At 39.3% G+C, this 23,983-nt stretch overlaps 1 protein-coding gene across 3 annotated transcripts in view; it reads right to left on the bottom strand.

Moving 5' to 3' along the window:
* ppfibp2b (PPFIA binding protein 2b) overlaps positions 1-23,983 on the bottom strand; it is a 110,133-nt gene that overhangs the window by 39,749 nt on the left and 46,401 nt on the right. For 2 of the 3 annotated variants that reach the window (XM_034878331.1, XM_034878332.1), the window contains exons 4-6: positions 13,572-13,658; positions 9,916-10,029; positions 1,331-1,480 (exon numbers count right to left, since the gene is read on the bottom strand). In XM_034878331.1, coding sequence (XP_034734222.1) covers positions 1,331-1,480; positions 9,916-10,029; positions 13,572-13,658 — 351 coding nt within the window. Of the gene's footprint in view, positions 1-1,330; positions 1,481-9,915; positions 10,030-13,571; positions 13,659-22,374; positions 22,464-22,512; positions 22,904-23,983 lie in introns of those variants that run through there. The other variant, XM_034878333.1, reaches the window with a different exon arrangement.

Raw genomic sequence — 23,983 nt, 5'->3', positions numbered from 1 at the left:
ATCTGTATAGTGTCTTGAGATAACTCTTGTTATGAATTGATACTATAAATAAAATTGAATTGAATTGAATTGAATTTCTCAATGCTCCCCCACAGATCAGAAGCTTCATCCTTGTGCTTTCTTCTTAAGGAAACTATCCCCCGCAGAGAGAAACTAAGACGTTGGAAATTGGGAGCTACTGGCAGTGAAGCTGGCATTGGAAGAATGGCGGCATTGGCTGGATGAAGGAGGGCAGCCTTTTGTGCTCTGGACAAGAACTTGGCTTACATCAGATCTACCAAAATACTCAACTCACGGCAAGCCAGATAGGCCCTGTTTGTCAGCAGGTTTTATTTTATTTTGACGTATCAACGTAATGTTAAACCTGATGCTATGTTATTTTTACTTTTTGTGACAGTTTCATTTTCTTGAAGCCTTAGAAAAACTTGATAAAAATATTTCTTGGCAGCATTAAATATTCATGATTAAATAAGCAACAATGTTAATGGTTTGAAGAAAAAAAATCCTTAAAATGTATTTGGGTTTGACACTCATAAACTCGGTTAGGACGGACTGTGTGGGTGTGGTTTGATCAGATTTGACTGACAGTGGAAACATAAACAAACAACCCCACAACTTTGATCAGACTCAATTTAAACGTTGCTGAATTGTGATTGGTTCAAAAAATTGAGAGACATCACTGTGTGAAACTTGACAGCTGTGTGAAGTCTAAACAATTAGCAAGTAATGTCACTCGAGTCAGCATCAGTTGAAGAGGAAAACTACAATTTAGAAAATGATAAGAATCTGCGGGTGTGGAGTTATCCAGAATTGAGTTTTCAGCACTCTGACACTTGTTCCTCACCTCTCACCTCTCCATTTGCTTTACAACTAGTAACAGATAATAAGCCGTAATTTAGCTTTATATCACTTTTCAATTGTTCTACTATTATTCAAAATGCATTGTGTTGTGTTATTCATTTTTGTTGACTAAAAATCCAGTCCATTTACTATTTGCATCTTGTGAGCAAAATATTCAAAGCGTAACCTGGACCCAATATTCTCCTGTATTTGTGTAAGTAACTGATGGGAAAAATTATTTTATCCAGAAGAATCCAGAAAGAAGAAACCTTTTGAAATGTATTTTTGGTTAACTTGCATTTTGTTCAACACTACATGTGTTAAACCTTTAATTCAGGCAAATACAGCAGGGACTTCTGCCTAGCAACTTAACAACAAGAACCATTTAAGTTATTAATCCCTGGATCCAAGACATAGCAGCTCTGCTATTGTTGAATAATTTGAGCACCATTTGCTTTGTAAAACACACAGGTTTGTTGACTTTCCATACCTCGGCTTTGTTCTGCTCTGTGTTCACGGGACTTTGTGGGTGCGTGTTGGTGTGTGGCTCTTCCATGCTGACCAGCTTCAGTTTAAGGTAGGACACTTCGTCCATCAGATCCAGCTTCTGAGTCTCTAGAGAGGTCTTGCTCATCAGCTCCTAGGAAAAACACACAGACACTGTAAGTTAGATGCATTCAAAGCATCAGTTAAACAGCCTTTACAAACCAAACCTATATAAATGTCAAACACACACACACACACACACACACAAACACACACACACACACACACACACACACACACACACACACACACACACACTCACAGATATTGGAGATTAATGCAGTGAGAAGCCATCATCCTTCTCCATTCTGTTTAATGTTCTTCCCACACTAACAAGCAGGCTAGGCTGGGGGCCCAGACCCCACAAAGTTAAATATACGCACACACACAGTCGGGCTAAGGGGTCTATTAATACATCTCGGTGCTTCATTGGAATGGGAGAGAGAAAAACAAAGTGTGTCTAAGAGAGAGAGAGAGAGAGAGAGACAGAGAGAGAGAGAGAGAGGCCGCTGAACATGAAGAAGTGTGTTATTCTCTGATGCACACAAAACACACATCTTTTTGCCAACTCTCAGTTTGTCTGTTGCTTTCGTTTCCTCATCTAAACTACTTCTAATCCCACTTCCTCTTCTCTAAACTCAAACTTAGGTTAGAGCCTTGGCCTTAGCTTAGCCCTTGGATTGTTGTTTAAGCCTCTGACATCGATCTTATTACACTTACTCTTGTTGAGAAAAAACATTTCAGAGGAAGCTGAAAACAAAATGATCCTGCAAAAGTTTACCCACTAGTCTGATCCATGTCGCAATTCATTTCATACCACAAAGTGTATGTGATTGAATGCAAATATTATGTTAAACTTACTTGTACTAATAATAATTTTAAGTCCTTAACATGTATATTTTTCTTTTTCCCCTTTCCACAGGATATGCGGATGCCAAATTAAACACATCATGACTACTCTCTTTGACCACAGAAGGATATCATGCCGTCCAAATGGAAAGATCACATGGTAAACAAATTGTGTCAACACCACAGCCACAGACAGACAGATGAAACCCCATAATTACTTCAGCTCAGCAGCACCACACACAAGCACACACACATAAAATCTTACGTTATGGCAGCTGACTGTCAGTTTGCAATCTAACACCAGTGTCACTTACAGCAGGATAAGCCGCAGTCTTTAGAAGGAATTTATCAGAACTCTGTGGTCATTGCACCACAGCCAAGCTGCCTGACATGTGCTTCCCTTTAATTATGTGAAGCAACACATGACACATTATCATTCTCCACAACCTTTGTAGATCTCTATGGCACTCATCTCCAAATTGAACTGTGTTCAATTTAACAGAGTAGAATTTACAGATTCCTAATAACTGAAATGAGAAAATCCTCAATCTTAGAAAATGACTGAAAGAAAGCAAAATGTGATCTCCTAGTAGGTATGCTGACGCCCATACCCCACTTATACCTGGTATGCTGGCTGGGATTGGAATGTTATCGGATTAGCTAGTGCAAATTTGGAGGTGGTCTGGATTGCTTTGAGATAGGAGCCAGGTGTGAATGCAATCTGTACAGAGTAACCACATTCATAATCTGCCCAGGCAATTTGAAATGTTACCTAATTTTGCCTCTTTCTGCTATCTTAAGCAAGGAACTGTTCGGGCATGTAGTGTAATGTGAGTGAGATGAGAGTGGTGATTAGGGATGGGCAATTTATTAATATGTTATTTGCCTTTGCACACTTAGACATTATATCCACATTATTGATGATTATATATCTGAAATCTCATTGTGTACATTTTTTGTGAAAGCAACAAAAGTCAACCCTACAATATCACGCAATATCGTTAGTCTGTCTACATAAAGGCACAATCGCACATGTCACAGTATGACTACATGTGTGGGTGGATCCCCTCTAGTATGACAACACTGTACTGTGTGTGTGTGTGTGTGTGTATGTGGGTGTGTGCTCACACTAAGGCCTTATTAGATTAGTTGTGGTTCCCACAGCAAGTAACAGCCCTGCAGCAGTGACACATAAGGTTACGTAGCTTTTCTAAAGTCTTTCTCTTCCTCCTCTTCTCTCTAATTCTCTCAACATTCTGTCGCAGACATGTAGTCACCTTTTAAATCCTTAAAACTTGCATTCTAATTATATATTGAGGAAAGTTAGGAGGAATAGATTTGGGGGATGATAAATAGTCAATAAAGACAACACAATACAACCCAAACCCAGAGTTCAGAAAACTGATTTCTTTCTCCACTTTAATTTAGTTCAATTCAATTTATAGTATCAGATCATAAGTGTTATCTCAAGACACTTTCTTTTAGGAAGAACCTTCCACACTCCACCTAGATTTCTCTCAACAAACACCTCTCGTATCACATTAGCTATTTGATCAACAGTCTTCAACAGGACAGCGTTACACACACACACACACACACACACACACACACACACACACACACACACACACACACACACAGATCAGGTGCAGTGGCAGGTGGTGGAGCTGTTTTAAAAATGTTGCATACTCTGAAAACGTTTGTGGTTCCAAATATTCACACATTAGCTATGAAGCAAAGTGTATCAATTTTACTGTGAAGGTAGCACGCTACAAATTCTGTGTTTCAAATACACCTGACAGAAAAGAGAGAAGAAGAAAGCCCTAACCCTAACTTAGAAAAAAGGAAGAGCTTCTTTTTTATTCCTGCATGTTTTACAGTTTTTCTTGATTGCTTTGATGCAGCAGTCAATTCAAACTCCACCTTTTCAAAACCGTTAACACACAGGCCAAAACAGTGGCACTTATAATCAAAATGACCCATTTTGTTTGCTATTTTGCCTTCAAACACCACAAATTGCAAACAAGTGCATGAGCTCTTCCAATCAACCATTACACAGGGGACAACAAAATGTAAAATACAGCACTCCGTGTGAATCTGTGCACCATTGCCTGTCACTGAAGCCTATTACTCTCCGTAGCTTTTATGCCAAAGCCATTTGATGTCAAATTTGCCTTTTTGCAAAGAATCTGATCAAGAATCAGAAATGCTTTGATTCAAATTTTATTGATTCCTTTGATCCTTATTTTCAAACTCCTGCTGAAAAGTGAAATACTGTAAATATTACACAAAATACATGTAAACCAAAATAAACACTTACATAGTACTATAGAGTATAAGAAATAGCCACTATTGATACTCGGTCTCTTCTGTCTTGACAATGGGGCCACATGGCCTCATCCACATCACATCCACTACCCTCTCTTGTAATGCACCAAGGGAAAAATTTGCTTGCATGCCTTATCAACCTTTACATTTCTCTCCACCTATTTCTTGGGCAGCAACAGTTATTGGAGTCAGCAAGGGCATCTGCTCATAGGGAATGACGAAGAGGGCCATGTCAAGCCTCAACAGCCCTCCTCAGGTGGATTCAGCCTGTCATGAAGTGCATACAGGAATGTTACATGGCGCTCGGTGTTGTATGGGTCAACAGTAGGGATATGGCACAGGACACCATCATTGGTGTGGTTATGTTGTCGCCCCTCTGGCCTGGAATGTGATAGTGGCTCTGTACCCAAAGATGTTCTTTCCACGTTCCCTCACTTGACGAGATTGAAGCCAGCTTTATCAACATAAATGAAGACATGATGTGCAACCTCAGCGGCAAGCTCCATTATTCTCTAATTTGAAAATAGGTCAAATTAAAATGAAAACTGCCTCCAGTTGACCAACTGCATGATATGACAAGGCATTAAACTATACTGTAGTAATTTTCCTTACCTCCACATTTTGGCATCCGACCTCATTCACAACATCAGAATTCCTATGAAATGGAACTGTATAGAGCTCATGGCCATATGTTTCCTTCTAAGGATGCGATTAATGGTGGTGACGCTCATGTTGTTGATTTTCGTAAACGTGCCCTGAGCTGCAATCTGCTGCCCTGATATAATGAAGCCTTGTGGCATTGTTTGCCACGAACATGTTCACAATGGGTGCCTCCTGCTAAGCACTAACAATTCTCCCTCTACCATCAGAGAATGGTATCCTTTGGATTATATAAAGAATACATAACGAGAATAATTAAATAAAGTATATCACCGCAGATATTTCTGTATATCCTGTACAGCAACATTACCTGTTTTCCTGTTGAAAAATTCTGATCATGGATGCGACAGTGTTTCAGTGACACCTTGTCCAGCCTCTCTCATTGAAAATCCATGACTGATAACGTGATCAAAAACAGTTGGCCGAATTTCATCAGAAACCTGAGCCCTTTTAACTATACCTCCACCTCACACTCAGATTTAGACTCCTCTTCCTCTGACCATCTACCTCTTCCTCTCACCTACCTTTGACCTATTCCATCCATGTTGGCAAAGAACAACACAGACACTGCACATTTTAAGGTTTGCAGACTGATTGCTAATTGAAGAATTGTGTGAAAGAGTGTCCAACAGGTGCTTCAGTGATTTCATACTAATGTAGGTAGTTTCTAATAGTTAAGAAGAGATGGTTTCTGTTTGGTTACCATAGCTGAAATAATGGAGTTTGGACAGCTAGAATGAAATCCATGTTAACTGTTCTGCAAAACGGTGGGGTGAATGTGTCAATCCAATGAGAAAGGGTTAACACATTTGCAAGATGTGTCTTCTGCTCTGCTGAGACAATGATGATGAAAACCTGGATCCTAGTGTCTTTGCGCAGGTCAAAGCATTCAAGAAAAACTGTAATAACTGTTATGGTTCAGTACAGAGAGCATAAAGTAATGAATTATAAAACCTAGCAGAATAACGATGGGATTATTTTGGGATTGTAGCCTTTTTACCCTCCATCTTGAAAACAAAGAGGACAAAGAGCTATTTGAGGAGTCTAAACAGAGGGCAGATTCTGTGAGAAACAAAGCTGTAGTCTTGTGGTTTTCAGCCTGGCAGTGCTCATGAGTTTGCCTCATTACTGACGTCAAGTGTAACGATTTAGCAGGAAAAACTTGCAGACATTCAGTATTTAACACTACTTTATACTGGCAATCAAGTGGGACCTGTAGTCTTCAGTAGGGTTGACCTATAGCTCTCAGTAGTAAACTCAGTTACTTAAGATCTTAAGAACAAGATAAAAAACCTACAGCCTGTACAGGTTACTACCTGATGGATATTCCATACATACCTCAGACGTTTTATTAGGACAACTGATGAAACCCTCTAGACAGCTTGAAAGACCAAAACTCAACTGACTACATGCTACGATATGATATCCTAATCACTGCACATGTAGACATACATCAATAGCCCCTTTTTAGTTCACTCACTTGACAAAGCTATGCTAGCAGCTGTAGGAGGCACAGCATTGCTTTGCATTATATTATATAATAGCGTCCCCAACGGAGGTGATGCCCATACTGGGCACTGTCTTTGATCTTCAGTGTTGCCATATAAAGCAGGAAAATATCCAGACCCTTGACTTGTGCTGAATCCATGGTTTGATAAAAGGCTCGCTGCCGTTTGACAGTGAAGTTGCTTTAATCCGGGGAGAAGCAAATTTTCCGAAAATCAACGTGCAATTAGTAGTGGTAGTCTTCTTTGGGCTATCACTGTAAATTTGGTGGGCTCTCTTAATCTCTATCTGAACATCTGCTAGATTCAGGAACAACTTAGGCAGGGACCGCGAGAAATACTGGAGAGCATTAGCACCTGCTAGCCCCTCTTTCAGACGGACGATACAGATGTTGCAACTTTGGCTTCTGTCCTCCATGTCTGCTAGCTTCACCTCCAGCTCCTGAAAATTGTGGCCATGGCTGTCAGAAGTACTTGCGTTGCTTTCCATGGTGGTTTATAGGTTGGTCACCTCAGATCTGATAGAGCCGAGGCTTGCAATCAGAGATGCAAGCTGAGCATGGACAGCAGTTAACTTAGTTTCACTGTCAATCCCAACCTGTTGAATCTGAGACTGGATCTGAACAAAATGTGTTTTGAGGTAGCTTTTCTGTTTCTCCAGCAATACCTCTACAATGGCGTCCATCTCGCAGCGCTGGGTTCTGTTCTTGTTTGCCATTCTACTTTATTTAACTCCAACAAGCACAAAGTGGTAAAATATAGAAGTTTGAACCATGTAAAACAACTATTTGACAAAGTAGGGCCAGGAGCTACACCATAAGCCACCATCTCTTTCCAGCCAATCACGTGACTCCAATAGAGTAATCATTAATGTCACCTGCAAAGAACGTTTTATGGGTTCCACACAACTTTCATCATTGTTATTTTCGGGCAAACTTTCAAAAACTTAAAACTTAAAAACAGTTCTCTATTTTATTGCTCATTGATTGTTTATTCTGCCCAAACAAGGTTTTCACCCAGTCTTGCAACATATAACTCCACCATAATTCCATCTATGAAATACACCTGTGCCTTAAACTCACCTTCAAACAATAAAGTTTTGAATTTTCAAAATTCCTGTTACCTGTTATGACAGCACTTACAGTTTCATCAGATTATGTTAAATAATTAGGCAGGTGCGCAAGCGGGCTCACTTTTGAAAAAATCCTCTCAGACAAGCTTGACTTGACCAGCAGTGCCCTGTAAAAAAGTTTATTTTGGTTTTCACAGAGAAACTCTGGCCAAATACTGTTTTGCAAAGCCAATATTTGTGCTTCAAACTGAGTATGAAACAGCAGTAAAAGAGCAGTACACAGTTCTTTATCAAAATAGTCATCTTTAAACTCAATTTGCTTTAGAGGTAAACTTTGTCCTATCAAGTAATATCTAAAGAAACAGCGTAATGTTGAGTTTTGACCTTTAAAATCTACTTATTCTAGTTGTTTGTGTTGAACCCTCCACATTACTGAACAGGTGATTAGTCAGAGGAGGTCAACAGTACAGTCAAGCTGGAAAGCACTGAATGACACACTGTGCCACTCCTTTATTTATTCATATAGAGAACGCACTGTTGCTTGCTCTGGAGGGAACGAATAGAACTGTTGGGTCCTTGTAACTTATGGAGTATGGTCTAGACCTTTCCTATCTGTAAAGTGTCTCGAAATAAGTCTTGTTATAAATTGATACTATAAATAAAATAAAATTGATTGAATTGACAAGAACAACTTTACTGCTATTAGTATTCGACTGCTCTTCTATGTTTATCATGTTTGACTGCTGGCAAAAATGATTATGCTAATGCCATTACTTGAGATCCGCGGCTAATGCATTTAAATCAAAAGCAATGTGTCAAGCTTTTGGCATAATTTAATAATACATTAGAGTAATATTTGGGAACATCTAAGAACATATGTGAAGTTTTCAATATGTGCAATTAATGTAGTTTAAAATATTAACTGGTAGAAAAGTCACATTACTGCAGTTTGATTGCCCAACCCACTCTTATCTCTTCTACAGCCGGGAAGACACTATGTAGATTACACCTGATTTTAAGCCAGCTAGTTTTAGAATTGGGCCAAATTTCTGCCAGTTCAGTTAACATTTAATGGCAGGTTGAGGTGGTTCACAATTAGGGCTGGGTTCTGAATTAAATACTTTTTAGGTACATACCAAATTGCTTCTCAAGTATCTAGTATTGGAAAATGCTTCGTCATTCAATAACCAATTCCAATTCATAACGAGTAAATATCATCAGCGTCAGTAAGACAATAAGAATGCAGAATGCTCATACCAAGATCTAATGATACTAGTAATTGGCTGTCTAACATTAAATGCCGTGGAGGCATGCAGTAAAACTCTAAAAAATTAATCACTGTACAGGGTTTTCTATGCGTGCTTAAACACACACAACGTCATGTGCTCATTTGCTACATTAGTGACATCATTACGCAATTATTTGCATACGATTTAGCGGTTGTCGTTGCAGCGAGGGACAGGTTGTAGCCTCTAATAGGAGAAAATTTCTGCTTTACTGTAATACAGCTTTTAAAACTTTTTAAACAGCTTTTTGGGGGTGGACGTAGCTCTGTCAGTAGAGAGCTGGGTTGGGAACTGAAGGGGCACTGATTCAAGTCCCCATACGGACCAAAGAATGGTGGTAGAATGGTAGCTGCAGAGGTGCCAGTTCAACTCCTGGGCACTGCCAAGGTGCCAATATATACAATAAGCTAGATCCCTGCCAATGGTTTCACATTAATCCACTAATTGAAAGGCCAGAAATGCACAAGACAAATACTGCTAGCAAGTTAATATGGATGTAAACCAGTTTCAAAATGTTTAAAAAACAATTTATTTACAATACTTAATGAGGAAAGGTATGTTAGATCTCAAGGATACACACACTATGTGATGAGTACCAGAAATAGTATCAGAAACACTAATTAGCCACCTGGAGGCCTGTAAATTATCTATCACACATATGATTATACAGGACTTTAACATAATGCATTTTTGTCTCTAAGTCAAAACAGTTTACAGCATTGTTCAACAGCTTCTGTGTCACAGGTGTGTGTGTGTGTGTGTGTGTGTGTGTGTGTGTGTGTGTTTGTGTGTGTGTGTGTATGTGTGTGTGTGTATATGTGTGTATTACCTGTTGCAGCATCTCCTCTGTAGAGGCTAGTTTCTGCCGATGTTCCTCCAGAGAACTCTGTAAGTCTCTGATCTTCTCTCCCTGGGCTTCCACCTGGTCGGTCAGAATGCTCACCTAATGGGTGACATATTTATTCTCTATGAGGACACGTCATAGCTGCGACATCATGTCGCAGATGGAAATTTACAGACATGTAAACAAATGCATGTACACATATTTATTCAGAAACCGACAAACCACACAATAATGCATACATGTTTTAGTAAATTGATAACTTAATAATAATTAAATTGATAAAAAAGTAGATCAAAATGAAAATAATGAAAATATTATTTTTATTTTTTATTAGGAATGAACACATTTACCTTTCCTTAACAAGAGAAAAGGATTGAGTAAGAGCTACATCTTTCAAAAGCTGAGTTCAGTACTGAACTTGCCCGGACATGTTTTACTGCTTGACCATGTCTTCAAGGAGACAAAGGAAGAGCGGGAGAAACGGGAGTTTGCAAGAAAAGTGTCCTGTGAGTATCTCTATGGTCTTTTTCCTACAAACGTAATTATTAAATAGAGGAGCAGTTTAGCATATTTTTCCTATTTCACAGGATGAGTTTGTGAAATCCTGTGCCACGGATAGCACGTGGGTTGCTATCCGTGGCTTAATGGTGTATCTCAGAGAAATGGAGGAGGATCTCCTCAAAGAGCAGTTGGTAGGTAAATCAGACACTAAAGTTCAGACACACTGTATTTTGTCTTACTCTTGATTTTAAATATGATGACTAAAACACTGACATTGATTCTGACCTACTTATGCCAGGATGGTGGGGATATTGTCATGAAGTGATGAAGATTGTCATATCCAGAGGTGTCACCATGTCTGATTCAACTAGCGTGAGGATCTTCAGTGAGGGAACAGAAGTCCTGCATGACCTGGACGTAACAAGAGAACGTGCCTTGCGATTGGGGCTGGTATACGGACTCAACCTCAGCTACCCAAAAGAACTGAAAAATACTTTTGAGGTACTTCAAAGATATTCTTTGAGCTGGATGGGCTGCAGTGAAGAGTGTTGAAATGTGAAGAATTGGACTGTCCTCAAATTCAACAGGATTTGTTGCACTGTTATGTTTGTAAAGTTTTGTACTGTTGACAGTCGGCACTTCATTAGGTATATCTACTTACAATGCTTAGTGTTCTTGTTTTTTGGAAGTGCTAATATGTATCAGACAGTATTGAAAAAGTTCTTTGGAAAACATGCCTTTATATTCCGCATTGGAGAATACATGTAGCCATTACATTTTTTTTTTTCAACACCAGTAACATTTAAATTATGTATTCCTTTTCACATGGTGCATGGTGTTTTTATTGTACTTTAATTAATTAAATTTGTTAGTCATGTTGGTTGTACTTAAATAATTGAGTTAGTCTGACTGTAAAAGAATCACAGAATTTACTCAATAATGGCTGATTTGGATCTACCAAAAAAAGTCCATGCAAATTGTTACCTTCATTTTTTTTAGGTTGAGCAAATGTATTTTTTTGGTGTACCCAAATTTCACGTGCAAACAAAAATATAAATTTCACTTCATACCCACATCACCATGTCCCTTTCTCTTCTTTCACTCCACACACAAACATACATTAATCCTGTCAACTCCAAAACAACACACATTTACTCAGCAGTCTGTTGCTCAGGAACGAGTTGCACATTTAGTATGACCTCCGTGAGAACACGCTCACCTCCTGCCAAACATCACACACAGTTTTCCTAAACTATGCAAAATGGCTCTGACAGCAGCTGATTCTCTGTCATTACAGCTTCTCTGAATGCTACCCCTGCAGCCATGTCCTGTCTCACTCTGGCAATAAAGAATCTTGTGCAAAATTTCTGGCTCAACATGTATCAAAATCCAGATTACAACGATTGCAAGGACGTGTTGTGACAGAGATGTGTGAATGACCTGGTAGCCTGCGCTTCCTAACAATGACTAGGTGGCCCACAAAGAAGTGAGTAAATGAATGAACAAGTATGTGAATGAGTCCCATCTAACATGGTGTGTGTGTGTTTAGCACCTCAAACGTGTATTTGACTATTACCTGACAAATGTAATTGAATAATCTATCGGCTATACATCCGTATTTAAAGGTGAAGCACCACAAAGGAAATAAAAGACGACGCATGACTTTAATATGACTGTTAAAAACCTTGAATGTTGAAGAGAAAGACTCTCTTACCTCTGCTGTGCTTTGTTGCTGAGCCACACACACACACACACACACACACACACAAATGTAGGTGAAAGGTCCCTACTAGGCTACAGGGAAGTTAGTTACTATACACAGTGTGTGTATATGCTAACACATACATACTGAAGCAAGACACCTCACATAAACAGTCCTGAAGGAGAGGCAGGTGAAGAGAAAGTGAAGCAAAGAACAATGAAGCAGGCAACCTGTCAACAGCAAGTTAAATCTTAAAGTCCCAGTCACCTTGTAAATAAACCAATCACAGCTGGTGAAAGATGCAGAATGTGTAACAAGCAGGTGTGGGAGTGAGTGGTGGGTGGCAAATACAATTTGGACTTTGACTACTTTATGAACCGGAGTGATTCAGAAAGTGATGCATTTTAGCTCAAAAATATCCACTCACATAAACATATACATACACACAGGTGAACAGAGCCTGAGGATCAGTTTGAGAATTGTGATTTAAGTTAAGAGCAAGGTACAGGAATCACAGCTCTATGAACCAGCTATTAAAGTGATTTAAGAGCAGCAAGTGTCTGACATCATATAGTGACAAGATATATAATCTTCTGCCTTACCACGGTAGCGGTGATGTTGAAAGTTACCGTAAAAGTTGTCAGTGAACACATGCTTAGACAGTTGAAGCTGTCCGGGCATGTTTGTTATAAAATATCTAAAGAACAAGGATTACAGACTAGAAACCAAGATGTTTTTCAGCGTGGCATTAATCCCTGGCTCATTTACTCATAGTAGGAATTCAAATAATAATTTCAAAATAAACAATATTTCAAACGAACGGATGATATGCAACCAAAGTTCCCAGCTGGAATCGAACCAGGGACTTTTGTGTGTCTATTGTACGTATTTTAGACTGGACAGTCTCAGAACATATGGTGAAACGCATTGGTTTTGCAGTCTCTCTCAATTGGAGTTCCAGATGTACTGGAACGTCGGAATCTCCAAATTCTCAGTCAGAAATTTCAATTCTGGAATGCCCCGTGAAGTCAGATTTCCAACTTGGCAATTCGAGAGAACCTCAACAACCCCGACACCACAAACCAACATGGCTGCACCGGGCTTCACAGTAGTGTAGGCAGTAGGAATACACTGTTTATTAGCACTTCTGTTTGTTTTGTGTCTCATTAAATACACAGAAAAATGCATTTTGGAACAGAATACCTGTAAAATACTACATAATGCGTTGTTATCAAATGGTATTGCTAATAATAGCCAACCTGGCTACAGTCCCCCCACCCTGTTAAATTATAATAGTTTTCTGACTTGTTACAGAACGTGGTAAACTCCGGGATTAATTTCATTTCCAGTTACCACCTCAGACTTTCAAGGTTAACGGAACATAGCATTAGAAGGACACACATATACATACACACACAAACACACACACAGTTCTGACCTGTAGCACCAGAGACTCCTTGTCTCCTTCTAGGCGAAGCAGTCGTTCTTGATAGGTTTCATTGTTGGCTGGGACACACAGGTTTACCTAGATAAAGACATAAAAAACAGGGACGTAAAAAACTGAGCACCACTATTTTCTGCTGGGCCTTGTTCTTCATACATGAATGACTCAGTTAGCTTAATTTTAGTCTCGCATGGGCAGACCCTCCTCCACAGCACTCAGAGGATGTTGGTCTTGTGCCCCTTGGTGGCCTAGTGGTAGAGGCTCTGTTCTTGATGAAGGATTTCGGCCTGCAGCACCACAACAAACATGTCTTTTTCATTTATTATTGTACAAGTCACCATGGTGACATCCATGGTATGACAATTCAGAGATCACCTGGGTCATCCTTACCTCATAACAATTACCTTAAGTTCTAGAAATGGGCGTGGCTTTAAACATCATTTTCAGTGAACAGCAAACATCACATACTCCTGTCCAGCTGTATACCAGCACAACTGTTTTGTAGCTACTTGAAATTGTCATTGTACAGAAGAATGAGAGAAAGAGAAGTAAAGCTATTTGATGATGGTTCCACGGTAACTACCTTCTGATTTCTCCTCGTCTACATATTTAATGCAGGAGCTGGACAAAGAAGTAGGTTACTCTGCGATTTTTGACCATTTTAAGATGAGGGGAGAACATTTCTCTTTGTTTGATTTCCTTTAAAGTAAAAATGGGCTTTGCTGTTTACTTCATACCTCATTTTAAAATAGACAGGGGAAAAAGAAAGAGATCTGCGCTACGCAGCATCCAAACTGCAATTTAAGCATTAAAGGGTGAACCAAATTAATAAACATTTCATCCTAAAAAACATAATATTTATTCCAGGTTCTAAAACATTAAACCACAAAAATATGACGGGCAGTGAATACTTTTTATAGGGACCTGTGGCTGTAAAAGAAGGCTGTGCTCTGCCAGATTTTACCAGAAATTACGGGCTCCTCTGTCAGATCATATATCACACACACTAATTAATTTAAAGGGAAAATTTGTGAACATAAAAGTGAGATGTAAGCTCCATATTAATGGCATGTTAACACTTATCCAGGCATCATGAACAGGATTGGTATGTGCACAAGAAGCTGATGCTGTTCCAATACAGAAACAACAAACCACATGAGGAAGAGTTAGGAAAGACCATCTGACTTATCGGATACCTATTTATAAAAATTTAATTTTTTTTCAGGACCATATCGTTCCCATCTCTGACCACTCTGATGCTAACAAAACAAAGAGAAACAGATATTTTTCTTAGCAGCCAATCAGTCATTTTGGAGATGTATCAGGCTTTGTCTAGAAATAGAAATGCTTAGTAATATGTTTTACAAACTGTGAAAGAGATCTTTTCTTTTGGTCAGATGCTCTTTTGCAAGTTTTATAGTCCTTAACTTTTAAGGTTATAGCTGAATGCATGTTCCCCAACTCAAACTTTAAATGATGTAAGGCTTAAATGGTGTAGTCGGTACAGTTTCCATTTCTCACTAAATGGTCAGATTATCCTGTCTTTGACTGTCTGTGTCCAGTGTTGCTGACTCTTTAACTGCTCAGCCTACTGCTGCTGCTGCTGCTGGGAAATTGAGAGTGTGGAAAACATTATTATCCAGCTATGAAGCCTGGACCTGATAAGATGTTTCTGCTTCTGTCAGCTTCCGAGCAGAGGAAAGGCTCAACAGTCCCTTCATATACAATATGTTAAAAATTCCTCAGATTAATTAGAACTACATTTATCAATATTGATCACACATACAGTATTGTTTGATGTTAAAAGACTTGCGCACACACATAACTTGCAGTCAGTTAGCCTTTACGATTAATTAACCGTGACGTTTTAAAGCATGGTTAATAGTGAAATCGGTAAACCGCTGCATCCCCAGCGTCCTCATGATACAGGGTTTCAGTGATTGTGCAAGCCCCCACCCCTCCAGGCAGTTGCTGGTAGCCAAGGAGGACACGGAGGATTACGAAAGACATGGTGCACTCAGAAGAGGTAATTATCTTTACTCACACGAAAGTCACCGAACAACACAATCTTCTGAACACAGCCATACCGAGAAATTCTGAGAGAGTTGTGTGGAGCTGACAGTGTTAGTTAACTTTGTAGCAACTCATTTGGCATTGGCTTGAATGTAACAGACGTTCATTAACCTTTAACCCCCTTAATTTACAGTTTTAGGTCAAATTTGACTAGACAGTTTTAACTGCTCTTATTTTAACATTAATACCAATAACCCATGTGTGTGCAAACATTGTTGGTTCACATGCACAAGTGACAAAAAGACAACATGAACTGTGTGTGTAGGGGTGTGTGTGTGTTTGTGTGTCTGTGTGTGTGTGTGTGTATTTGTGTGTTAAAGAGAGAGAGAGAGAGAGAGAGAGAGAGAGAGAGAGAGAGAGAGAGAGAGAGAGAGAGAGAGAGAGAGAGAGGGTTTACAAGCACAGGAAAGTTGAGTCTCTCATGTCCTGGATGAAAATTCGTTTCCTTTCATTTTTGACCGTAAACAAAAAAAGTGTGACCATGTTGGATAAATCTTTCAAAACTGAAAGAAAGTAGTTCAGAATTGTATGTGTTTAAATGCCTTTTGTGAAGGATATCATAAGGTCTTCAGGCAATCTGATGAAAAATGCCATATTTATGGTGCAGGGAATGTTTAAACTGGTCAATTTTGAACGGAACAGTGTTAGAAGGTTAATATAAAAAAGTTATGTACTAAAGCTTTAAGAAAGTTCCACCGTTTTAACTGAAATGCTATAACATCAAATTGTATCTTAGGTTGTTTTTTTCTTACACAGAAGGAATTATAATTAGCTTTCATATGCAGAATGTAACACATTTTACCCAAAAAATAAGACAAGTAAAATTTACTGACCACATAAATTCACTAGATACACTAGACTGATGCCACGGGGATTAATTATTTGCTTTTGCAAAGGACAACCATAACGTATCTAAAGAAGATCTTAGCAGTCTCAGCTTTTAAATGATTTATATATTCAGACCATAACAAAAATTTTGCAAGCAGCTGTTTTCAGCGAGAAAACTTGGGTAAACCCACTAAGCACTACCCGCCTAGCACCAAACAGCACACAGACAAAGTTAGACTAGCTAGTGAACACAGTGGAGCATTTAGAAGATAAGCCACATATTTCACTCAGGGCTTGGAAGAGACCAAAACCTAATATTCATCAGTTGCCTATAAATATAATTCCAAATAAATGCTAATGTTGTTCCATGCAAGTTTCCTAACAAGTTAGGTACCCAACTTTATAAAGTGATAACATGGAAGTGTTGTGTTCACAGGTTGTTCTTGCTTACCCTAGGTGGCCAAAAGCACAAGTCGCAAGTTTATGGGAGGACAGAGATTTTAAGAAATAATAGTAACCAGTAAAAATAAAGCTGGTGTAAAATGGCAGCTACCAATCACCTCAACCATTAACTGTTTACAGTAATTAATACTGTTTAATTTGTAACATTCATCTGTGTCTACAGTCCACCCCATAGCCGTCAAAACTATGGTCAAAACACACTGCATAAAATGGTTTGATAGGCCAGATACAAGGATATAAAAAGCTTGGAACTTAAAGTACGTGCTTAGTGTCGATGTAATTGCTTGTAAGTGGCAGTTCCTGCTATCATGATGATGACCTAGTTTTGAAGAGGAGAATGTAAACATCTGCATTTAAGGCTTTGAGCTGAAACCCTTATCTGATGCTACCTACAGAACACTAACTTAAAAGAAGCTTAAAGTACATGACCATCAGAACTAACAGATAACCGAAAATAAGAAGTGCAATGGTTAGCACCATGGTAGCATTTTCATTAACATACAAAATAAAAGACATAGTGGAAGATGCAGCTTTAGCTTACTAGCCCCTACACACTGTAAAACATGTTGGGAGTAAGCCATTTATCTCTGACTGTCTTAGAACACAGAAAGAAAGAAAAGTCTAAACCAGCATGCAATCCTTGCAGATCTGTCTGCAGCTGATGTCAGTGAGTTCAGAGGATGTACTGTATACAGACTGGGCAACGTGACACATTAAACATATTAAGATACGTTAAACTACACAAAGATACAAGGAAACGTGGGGGGAAAATGTGAAAGATCAAAAGACTTTATGCTTACTGAAACCATTTAGATTATCTGTCATCATAGGTATGGCAAAAATGGCAGAGTGAGGAGTCTGAATGTCTCGTTAACTCCTAATATTTAGGTTTATAAGTAGTGTTAAAGTATGACGCTTAGTTTGTCACTCCAGTGGGAGAAGCCAGGAAGTGTGTAAAATGTACTGCAATCACAGATATTAGCATCAGACTACAGAAGCAGGGCCATTTCAGGGAAATAGTCAGAGCACTTAAAAAGGGGCTGATAAAGGAAACCAGGCCAGTGTGCTACTATCTGTCATCGCCTGGTGAATTATGTGGGTATGGAAGGAGACAAGAGAGTGAAAAAGATCTGAGGGTAGAAGAAGTTTCGAGGTTTATCACATTTAGGGTTGTGTATATATATATATATATATATATATACATACACATACATATATGTGTATGTATATATCTTATTTGACCCTTATATACGTGTGCCTGCTCTACCAACTGAGCTTATCCCAGCCACACAGAAAATGTGCATTTTGAACATTGCTGCGAGTGGGAGCCGGTGTCCAAAAGTAGGCAGCGAGTCACAGGATTTAGAAGCACTGCTTTATAGGTTTGACTAACTCAGTTTTATAAGAAAATAATAAATTAACAACCAGCATCCAGTTGAACACCAGCCAAACAATTTATTAACACTCCTTTACTATGTATATGTATTCTGTGTATATGTATTCTTATGTAAAATATCAAGCAATATTTTAAATAAGTCATTCCGTTAGAACACTCCGTTTTTTTTTGCAAGCCAATCTACAGCTCTGTAAACCACTGGCTGGTCATATGCCATTCAGAGTTGTTCCCTGCACCACACAGCTTAGTTTCGATGTAGACAGTCACAGAGGGCAGAGTAACATGAGGAAACTTCCACAACAGATAGCAGTCAGTCATACGTCGGTCACAAGGTTTCCCAGTTTACCAGTAAAAGCAACATTTTGTTTCGTCTCTGTTGTTTTTCAGACAACAGTAGTGACCAGTACTACTTTGAGTCTGTTAGCTCACAGGGCTCTAGGGTGCGACTAAAAATTTTCTAGGTCGCACCGGTGCACCTCTCCACAAACGTAGCAAGGTTGATTATATCAATATGGTTTATTGTTGCGTTACATGACCCATTTCTTCTGTATAGCCGGGGCTGTGTTAGGATCTCTCCTCTTACTCTCTGTGCAGCCCTGCCCCAATTCACTCACACAGCTCCCAGCAACATCGAGAGACATAGCGGCAACAGTAGCATTCCACACTTCTAACATTTTTCCACAATTTTAAATCTTCATAACATAGCTGTATATTGTTAAGCATGAGAGGCAAACCTGTATTTTTACCAGTGCTTCCGGTGGCAACTCTGCTATCTTGGCTGCCACGGTAAAAAACACAGAAAAAGTTTTTGAATGCAACCATCTTCAGTTCGTAGAGTAAGCGTGTGAGACGGAGCATGCTGGACCTGGGTGAGAGATGTGACGCATGGCAAGAATATCATAGTTCGTAAAAATACACCGCAGCAACAACACAAACATTTTATACACACAACTTGTGTAACTCTGTTGACCCGTGCTGGACCTATTCATAATGAGTCAGCCGTCACTCTGTGAGTAGCATACCTCCATTGCACTCCCCCTATCTCCTTAGCTCTTTTAATCAATTATTGTTGAAAACAAGTGAAGGAGCTTTCTCAGAGATACATTTCAATATATATGTGTATGTATATATATATATATATATATATATATATATATATATATATATATATATATATACACATACATACACACACAAACACACACACACACACACACACACACTAGGCTATTTATTTCACATCATTTTCATTTACTTGTGTTGCAGCTGTATGTATGTATGTACAACTTTAACATAAGAGGAATGTAGCATATTATGGACGTGAAAGCAGTTATAAATAGCCTTTGTGACAATAAAATTAGTTTTGGTTCAAATCAACTAATAATTGTGATAATTAATCGCGATGTCAATATTGATTAAAATAATTGGGAAAATCATTTTGGCCATAATCGTGCAGCCCTAGTTCCTTCATACCCAGAATGCAGCATGACATGACTAAGGCAAAATGTGCAGGTCCAAATGTGGATGTACATTGTTTTACTCATTGTATTATCAACATTTGAAGTTTAGCTAAACTTCAAATGTGCCTTCAGGATATTAAAACCTGGATGACCTGTAATTTTCTAATGTTAAACTTAGATAAAACTGAAGTTATTGCTCTCGGACCCAAGCACCTCAGTGACACATTATCCAAAGATATAGTTACTCTAGATGGCATCACCCTGGCCTCCAGCACCACTGTGAAGAATCTTGGAGTCATATTTGATCAGGACATGTTCTTTAATTCCCACTTAAAGCAAATTTCAAGGATCGCCTTTTTTCACCTACGTAATATTGCAAAAATCAGGAATATCCTGTCTAAAAATGATGCAGAAAAACTAGTCCATGCATTTGTTACTTCTAGGTTGGATTACTGCAATTCTTTGTTATCAGGCTGCTCGGAAAAATCCATAAGGACTCTTCAGCTGATCCAGAATGCACGTGTTCTGACGGGAACCAGGAAAAGAGATCACGTTTCTGCTGTTTTAGCTTCTCCATCTTATCTTAAAGAGCTCATAGTACCTTACAACCCTACAAGAGCACTACGCTCCCAGAATGCAGGGTACATTTAGAGTCTCTAAAAGTAGAACGGGAGCCAGAGCGTTCAGCTATCAGGCTCCTCTCCTGTGGAACCAGGTTCCAGTTTGGGTCCGGGAGGCAGACACCGTCTCCACATTTAAGAGTAGGCTTAAGACTTTCCTTTTTGATAAAGCCTATAGTTAGGGCATAGAATCGAATATTGTTAGGGAGTAGTAGTTAGTCACATAGTTTTTCAGATTTATCTAAAAACTAAAGGGAGACTTGGCATACAGCCCGATCCGGTTGGGGAGAGTTCTAGCCCGACCGGGCTGGAGCTCTCTTTACCTTGTCTCTCTTGGTTTTGCTGTAATAATAGTTTTAGACAGCTGGGGACTTATTTTGATACACTGAGCTCCTCTCTCCTCTATCTTTCCATCTTTTCATTTATGTGCATCCATGTCCCAGGAATGCTTGTTACTAACCTACCTCTGGGGAGTCATTCCCCGGAGTCCTTATGTTCTTTTTTCCCCAGCATGTTCCCTTGGATCAGAGAGGCTCCAAAATCAGGGTAGCAGCTGTCGCCTTGGTCCCGCTACATGTTCTGTGATCGCATGTTCTACTGCTACACTGCAGTGCCCTGCTATGTCCTGCTGTACCTTGTAATGCCGCACAGCGTCCTGCTATGCCGCAAACTACTACAAAGAACTGCTACAGACTACAAATTTTTGTCTATTTTTGTTATTGCCACTCTTCATTCCAACCCCAACCGGCCCGTCAGACACCGCCTACTAAGAGCCTGGGTCTGACCGAGGTTTCTGCCTAAAAGGAAGTTTTTCCTCGCCATTGTCGCACTGTTGCTTGCTCTGGAGGAGACTACTAGAACTGTTGGGTCCTTGTAAATTCTGGAGTGTGGTCTATCTGTATAGTGTCTTGAGATAACTCTTGTTATGAATTGATACTATAAATAAAATTGAATTGAATTGAATTGAAGAAGCCAATTATAGAGACAAAAAATGCTACCTGCAGGCATTTCAACGGATTTCAACAGATTTGAATAACAGTTGGCCAATTCATAGGATAAATCATTCTGAGAAACCTTACTGTAAGTTGATGTGAGCTCTACAATGCTGATGCTTTTTAGTAAAACAAAGTTTTTTTTAAAACATCAGATTTGATAAGATAAAAAATTCACTGCATGATAAATTATGTTTTCTACTCGTTTGTGTGAGAATTGCCTAGTTTGAATTGCGGTTTTAAAGTATATCCCTTTGAAAGGTTTGTGAAGGTTACTTTAAATGGTTACTATATAATGCCAACAAAAATAGAAATTAAAAATAAATCTGCATTGGTTTTATGGTGTTAGAGCTAAATATTCCAAGCCCACTATAATGGCATCTGACAAAAGGACAGACTTTGTAAGGCTGATCTATATCTACAATAATTTCCTTATATGACTCCAAGACAACACCAAACCCAGCCCAAACTCAAGACTCTTTTCTTGAAACCTCATGTTCTAACAACACAAAAATCTCTAAAATCTAAAATCCCTCTCTGATTGAATCCAGCAGTATCAGACACTGCTTTGTTAACAACAGTCAGCTGATGGATAACACTTCTAATCTGATAACACAGTCCTTGTGAGGCATGCCTTCACACACAGACACACACACACACACACACACACACACACACACACACACACACAGACACGCGTTCTTAACACACAAGTTATTATGCAGCATAGGGAAATTACATCAAAAATCAGTATGTCGCTCACAGTAAGAAATGCATCTGAGCTGGAACAATACTTTCTCTTAGAGACAGAGTAGCGTCTTCTTTTCTTATAAAAATTGCTCATCTTTTTTTCCAAAGAAAATACTGGAAACTCCTTCAAGGCATACATCAGGGAACAGAGACATCAATTACAAAACAAAACGAAAAATTTAAGATCAAAAAGTCAAATAAAACCTAAATGCTCACCTTTTTGAGCCAGGAGAAGTGCCTGTAGAAGTCAATGGGAGTCTCCATGCTCCCAGCCCATTGCTGCCCTGCCTGTTTCCTCTGTGTTTGTGTGTATGTGTGTGTATGTGTGTGTGTGTGTGTGTGTGTGTGTGTGTGTGTGTGTGTGTGTGTGTGTGTGTGTGTAAGCACAGCCCACAGACAGGACAAAGTAAGAGTAGATTCTTGAATTAGCAGACTGCTCTAGCATGTGAGCAATGTCATGTAAGTGTGTGTGAATGTGTGTGTGTGTGTGACTGTAGGAGGAGGGCATTTTACGATCTCTGCTGTCTGAGTAGGACAACTCCCCCGTTTTGTCCCCCTCCTTCTCCAGCACTTCTCTCTTTCCTTTCTGTTTTATTCTCTCTCTTTCCTTACTTTCTTCAGACTTTATTTTTTTCTCCACTTTTCCACTTATCTTTCCTTTCTCAGACTTCCTGCCTCCTCCCCACCCCGTTCTTTTTATCTGTTCTGGAGTTGTTGCTTGTTTTTTTCTCTTCTCCTTCTTTACCGCCAGTCACTTGTCTATTTCTCTTACTCTTTTTTTCTTTTTCTTTCTTCTCTTTTCCTGCCGAGGTCCATCTGACAGCCAAATGGGCGAGCCCAGAAAGGACTGGAGTGGTGGGAGGGTTTGTCGTTTTTTCTTCTTTCTCTGTCATCTGTTTGTGTTTGAGTCTTGGCCCATTTTTGCTAGCGCCCTCTTTCTCCCACTCACACACACACATACACACACACACACACACACACACACGCTAAACCAACAGCATCTGTTGACTGACACCCAAACAAAGCAGCAACAGGCTGTAATGTCAGCACAAACCCAATCTGCGCCGGATCTCTCCCCCTGGCTTGTGCTCTCTTTTAATAAGTTACAGTGCCGGACGGGACACAAAAAAAGAAAAAATTAAGACTCCCTCTTCCTCCATCTCTTTTTAACTCGCTCCACCCATCTGTCCGTCTTTCTGAGTCTGATCATCTTCATGTTTAAACCCATTGACTCAGGTTTCCATTTCATGTGTATTTTACAAAAACGTTCACCATAACAGTGTAAGCCATTTCCACTGTTTCATTTACGGATGCGCACATGCAAGCACACACATACTAACAACAACAACAACACACAACAACAACAAAGACAAAATCTCAATCTATGCACTGCTTGTTAGATTATGAGCTATTTGAAGTGTCGTCAAAAACTACTTTCTTTCATAAGTTTAGGTGCATTTGTGTGTATTGGGTGTGTGTTTGTGTGCAACTGTGTGTGTGTGTGTGTGTGTGTGTGTGTGTGTGTGTGTGTGTGTGTGTGTGTGTGTGTGTGTGTGTGTGCATCTCTACTTAACACTGAAAATGACAAACCAAGTTTGTGTTGTGTTTGTTGTTGTGTTTTGAACTGTACTGTACACTGAAAAGACCAAATAATAATTCCACATTTACAGAGCTACAAGGGTTTCTCTAAAGTAGATTTCGTCATCTGGTCATTTAGGACAGCGCCCAGAAAGTATGAGCACACCAAAAAGTATGATCACATGGACTGTGCATATCTGAAAGGCATCAACAACACCTACGCAGATACTTAATGTAGCATATACTG

This window comes from Etheostoma cragini, chromosome 8 (genome assembly GCF_013103735.1).
Source record: "Etheostoma cragini isolate CJK2018 chromosome 8, CSU_Ecrag_1.0, whole genome shotgun sequence".
Lineage (NCBI taxonomy): Eukaryota > Metazoa > Chordata > Actinopteri > Perciformes > Percidae > Etheostoma > Etheostoma cragini.
This window is presented reverse-complemented; position numbering and strand designations above follow the sequence as displayed.